General features: G+C 40.9%; 1 protein-coding gene across 1 annotated transcript in view; it reads left to right on the plus strand.

The window, feature by feature from the left end:
* The first annotated feature begins 662 nt into the window (after positions 1-662).
* The window catches only part of TNFSF4 (tumor necrosis factor (ligand) superfamily, member 4), a 19490-nt gene continuing 14216 nt past the window's right edge, over positions 663-5936 (plus strand). Inside the window, exon 1 of the mRNA XM_008592974.1 lies at positions 663-815. Coding sequence (XP_008591196.1) covers positions 663-815 — 153 coding nt within the window. The remainder of the gene's footprint in view (positions 816-5936) is intronic.

Here is a 5936-nt window from a genome sequence, read left to right on the forward strand (position 1 = left end):
AATGGACTATGACCAGAGAATCTCACTCCTTTATTTCTAGGTACTTCACCATCCTATTTTTTTTCTTTTGTCTTTTTCACTTAAAGAATGGTCTGTGTGTACTTTATTTCTGAATCTGTTAAATGGGTTCGATGCTCAGTTACATGATAAAGTGCAGACAGGAACGTAAGGCCAGCATTTTCCTTAAATCTCTTCTGTGATTTGAGACACCTTGGGGAAGGGATTTGTGAGCTCCTATATGAACAGATGATGATTTTTATCTTTATCAAGTGACCCACAATTTGTTGACTGGTGCAATGAGAAATTAAGAAAATAGCATACTTTTCTGACTGTCATTTCACAGTCACTCAAATCAGAACTGGAATGCCACAAAAACAACTCCCTGTTAGCCCAGAGAGAAAAAAAAGAAAGAAAGTAAAGGGGAAATTCAGATTAGTCACAAAGAAGTTCCCCCGCCTGCCTACAAAAGTTGCAGCGTTAAAACTGAGAGAGTCCTCTCTGCTCTTTCAATCGCCTTTTATCTCTGGTCCTGGGACCTTTGTCTATTTTTTGATTGATAGGCTTGTTTTGCCTTCATCTCCCCCTTCGTGGGGAAGATATCAGTCTTCCCCCTAGGTTCCCCTTTGCCATATTTTTATCTTCCCTTCATTCAGATTGTGAAGATGGAAGGGGTCCAATCCCTGGACGAGAATGTGGGAAACACACAAAGACCAAGATTCGAGAGGAACAAGCTATTGCTGGTGGCCTCCGTGATTCAGGGGCTGGGGCTGCTCCTGTGCCTCACCTTCATCTGCCTGCACTTCTTTGCTCCTCAGGTAAGATGCACCACAGAGTGCTTTTACTCTCCTCCAGCTCATGATGGCAGCTGCAAACAGTCACTTGAAAATAATCTGATGCCACAATTGTTGAGTTTTTCCCCCTCAGCGATTGTGAAGTGCGGTCAAACACCCTTCTGTCTCTTCTTTCCTTCCTTCTTTTCAGCGGTGGCAGTGGCAGGGCTGAGTGGAGATAGGGCAGGGGTGCTGCCTCTCTGTTTTTTTCTTTTTCCATACAATGCAGGAATCCTGGTCTTTTATGAGCTGTCACTTTGAAGCTTTGAGTCACTGATACACCACTCTGCTAGTAATGTGTCTGATCAGGGAATTAATATAAAAAGGAAATAAGAAAGACCAGTTACACTTTCCCATGGTGTTCATCAACTCCATAGACACTCAAGGAGATTTGCTTTTTAGAGAATGCTGAAGGTATCAGTATTAACTTCTGTTAAATAGCTAACCTTGCATTTTAAGGGCAGCTATGTGTGCGTGCATGTGTGTATGCCTACATGTGTGCCCGCTGACCCCAACAGTTTAACCAGATATTATTTCTCACAGTTTTTCTCCACCAATCACAACCTATCTAACCTTGCATTTTAAGGGCAGCTATGTGTGCGTGCATGTGTGTATGCCTACATGTGTGCCCACTGACCCCAACAGTTTAACCAGATATTATTTCTCACAGTTTTTCTCCACCAATCACAACCTAAAGACATCCCTTTGTGCTTTTCACATTTTGTTCAATACATCATGTCATGGGTGATCATTTTTCTAGTATTTTCCCCACTTAAGATATTCTTTCCATTTCCTTATTTTTATTCTTGTTCCATGCTTAACATTCTTTTTTATTATTTATTCATTCAGATATACAAACATTATTAGGTCTTTAAGGATGTTCTTCACTGCAGGAGATTCCACTGAAAAGAATATAAATCTGTAGCCTCCCCCATTCCTTTGTTGGGCTTAGTCTGATAATTCTTGTTTCTCTAAGCTGGTTGCTTTTGGTTGGAAAAGTCTCTCCCTGACAATGATCAGACAATAGGAACATTTGTTTCTGATGGCCAGGTCAGAGACTGGGTACCTGAAATTAAACCAAGATAAGATAAGCAGTGCTAGCAAATGCCTGGGCTTGTCTCTGCCTGCAGGAAATAGGGGCTTTCAGTGCAAGGAGGCTGGTGGGAGTGAGTGAGGTTGTGATCACTGTACCAGAGAGTGCTCGTGTCTCCATATTCCAGAAGTGTAGCTGGTGCCACGCTCGGGTTTGCAGACCCATTAGCACAACAACACACCTTTCCTCTCCTCACCGCACCACACACTTACTTCTCCGTGCTGAACCCTGTGGGTGAAGTTGATGTAGGAAGTTAAAGTAGATGATTCGGGGAGAGGGTGCGGGGGTGGAGTAAGGTGTCCATGGCAGGATGCCCAAGACATAGACCGGAATTAGGCTCTTCCGAGAAGAAAACAAACAGAGCAACCAAAAATAGAACAGTTGAGTGCATTCACTGGGTCTGGAAGCCCTGAGAGTGCTTTTTCAAATAACCACAGTGTTACTTATTTCCTTATGTTGTGGGATGATAAAAAGACAGGACATATGGCCCCAATCAAGGCTAGTCAATTGCACAAGGGCTCTGAGCAGGAAAGAGCAAAAGGTGAAACACAGGAGTACAGGCTGTTGGCGGCTGGGCCACCTGGGACTGCCAATACCCAGGGGACGTTGAGAAGAAGAGGGGTCCTTTCTGTTAAGTCACCCAGCAACTCTGTGACACAGCTGGGAAGAAAAGCTGAGTGCTGGATTCTAGGACAATAGAACTCATGGTAAGGTGACCTCTGGGAAAGAATTAGCTTGACGCAGAAATGGAAGCAAAGAAATAGGAGGTACGTTTGAGCTATTGGCTCAAGAAATATGCTCCCATGTACTCTGGATACAGAAATATTTTTTGGCTCAGATATTTGAAATTCTTTATTTGATGTTAACTTTAAGTTCTTCTCTTATTTCTAGCTAGACTGTTTTGTCTAATGTAATTTCTTATACTGTAATAGGACCTGGGGCAGCACAATGGGTCCTTACATTTGATCTCATATTTTTATTTACATTTTACTATGGGAAGGATAGTGTAGATGGACTGACGTGTTTTCCCCAGAACCTGATCAAATAATGTTAGTGGCAGAGGTGGCGGCATTGTGTGTGTGTTTGTGTGTATGAGAGAGAGAGACGGAGAGAGGGGGAGAGAGAGAGAGAGAAGGTTACAGAGTCGCTGTTGAAATAGGGACATAGACTGATAGCCTTTTAAAACTCATCTACAAGAATGTTTGGAATTTTGATTGAGGGATGGAGTAGGTGGTGGTGGTGTGGTGCAAATCACACCTCTACTTTTATTAGACATAATGTTACAGTGATGTGTATTGGAGGTGAGGGAGAGCCAAGATGCTTATCATTTACCTAGTTAAATTGGATTCTTCTATTGTAGGAGAAAGGTATTAGGAAAATAATCATCCTTTTTTCCCTTATTCCTTAGATTTCACTTTTAGCCTTATAAAATAATTGCCTACATTGATGGCTCTGTAAATACAGATATAGATATTAAATTCCATTTGTCAGTCAATTTTCCATTCAGTCATTTATTTAGCAAGCTATTTTCTCACCACTGAGTTAAGTTTTATTTACTTATGTGAAAAGCAGAAGTTTTTGCTTTTGAGGTGTCAGAAAGAAAGATAAACCTTACCCACTACTCATATAATTTGCTTTCCTCCTTGGGCTTTGATTTTCTCATCTGTAACATGAGGCAGTTGGATCCGATGATCAGTAAGATCTCTCCCAGCTCAATATCTTATGATAAATAGTTTATACATTCATAGAATGGGTATGAGGATGTGAAAAATACAAAATGTGAGCTTAACAGATTTTCATGTCTTAGATGGTGGATTTCTTGGCTCTTAAGAAGGGACTGGGGGAAATCAAATTTGCACATATATACTTTTATATATTTAACTTGTATCTTCTGTGCATATCTAAATAACTTATTCTGGGTCAGCAAAATACCTTGTTTTGGAAGGGGAAAGAAGTGAATGTCTTTAGAAGAATATCCACGAGACAAGTTATAAAATTGAGTGCTTCTGTCGAGAAAGCCAATGTACACAGTTTGGATATTATATCAGGACTGCCATTTAAAGTGTTAGGCTTCCAGTCTTACCTGGAATTTTAGCTGGGGAACAATGGCAGAAAAAAGCTGACCTAAGCCTGGCTCTGTCAAGATTTGTTTCACCTTTATCATAGACCTTCATAGGTGGGAAGGCTTTTAGTGATTTTTTTCAGCAAATCCCACTGTTAAAGGTTTGCATTCTTATTGCATTTTCATCTGGGAAAAACAGAAGTGGAGGTACTTAAGAGAGTGAGTCGATAAGCTCTGGATCAATATGAGCCAGAATGAGAATTCAGTTCCTTGATGAAGTTTCAGGCTATAACCTAGACCTTTCTTTGTTTCATTTAGAAAGAGAAAGAGGAATTTGCCTGAAAAATCTTGCCTCAGATAAGCTCAATTTAAATGTCTCCATGTAATCTAACAAGTTTTTTAGAAATTCTTTTTTTATGACAGACATGCAAATAGGATAATTTCAATTGCAATTGAATTGCTTTTCATAAGTAAACCTTTGAGAATTAAAAGGAAACATCTGATGTATTGAACTGATTTGTCATAAAGCGTTTTGAGGATCTTCAAGGAGGTATTAATGAAACAGTATAGAATCATTGAAGTTTTGAGGTGTTAGACATAGTCTATTTATAGATAAGAAAACAGAAACCCAGACAGGGTAGGTGAAGTGTGCATGATCACAGAGTTAGCTAATTAACCAAAAACTCCAAACTCCTATACTAGAGTCTACCTATTATCAATCAAAGCATCCTTACTGAAATTCATTCCATTGAGTGTTTACTTGCGCCAGGTACAGTTTGAGGCACTGGAGACACAAACATGCATTGGAGAAGGTTTTTGAACTCTGAACTCACAGTCAAGATGCAGGGTGAGGGAAAAAGGTGGGAGGAGTGGCTCCCTCAGTCTTCTGAGGAGTCAGAAGAACCTAGGGGAAGAGGTGATGCCCCAGCTGATATTAGAAGGTGGAGTGGAAATACTCTAAACAGACAAGAGAGAAGGAGGTGGATGGGTAGGTGACAGAAGGGTTTCTAGGCGGGAACAGCAAATTGTTCAGAATGGCTGAAATCCAGTGCTCACGGGGCAAAGCAGCAGCAGATGGAGCTGAAAATCTAGGCAGGGGTAGATCACAAAGGGTCTTGTGAAATATTAAGGGAATGCACTTCACCCCATTCTATGCAAAAGAAAATACAGGAAAAATAACCAGAATTGTTGCTTCTCCAAATTTTGCTTCTTTTGTATTTTCTATATATCGGCAAATATAAAAAGCAAGCCTAGTCTCACCTGGCACTAGAGGGCGCCACAGTAAAACAAACTGTTCTCTTGTGTCTTGAAGAGCGACTGTCCTACTTACCTGAAGATTAGAAAACTTTTCTCAGGAAGTCAAGTGCTCATCCACATATAAGAGGATAAAAAATGTCAGGGCGGCCTAATATCATTCACTGTTTACACAGTGGCGATATTTTCTAAAGGAATAATTTAGATCTACGTTCTGAACCAAATATTCAAAATGGGACAGAGTAATTCGAATGGGAATTATGCTGGAGAATATCACCCACGTGCACACATATAGACGCAGATATACACACAGAGCAGGGTGGGAAGTGAGCAGAAGGGCTCTTGGTATAGATCTGGGGATATATAATCTCCCTATTCCATGGGAATTATGCTGGAAAATATCACCCACGTGCACACATATAGACGCAGATATACACACAGAGGAGGGTGGGAAGTGAGCAGAAGGGCTCTTGGTATAGATCTGGGGATATATAATCTCCCTATTCCTCTTCTCTGACCTCAGCCCCTAGCTACCAGTACTGGACAGACCCAGACTTGCTAGGGGCTGGTCACCTACCCTTCCAGTTCCGCTTCTTTTAATAGCACTCACATTTGTGTCTTCCCCCCACTTCAGGGATTCTCCATTTGTGGAAAATGAACGTTAATCTTTTGGAGTCATTTGGATTAGTGGAGCCAT

The sequence above is a fragment of the Galeopterus variegatus genome, unplaced genomic scaffold (assembly GCF_000696425.1).
Source record: "Galeopterus variegatus unplaced genomic scaffold, G_variegatus-3.0.2 Scaffold8551, whole genome shotgun sequence".
NCBI lineage: Eukaryota > Metazoa > Chordata > Mammalia > Dermoptera > Cynocephalidae > Galeopterus > Galeopterus variegatus.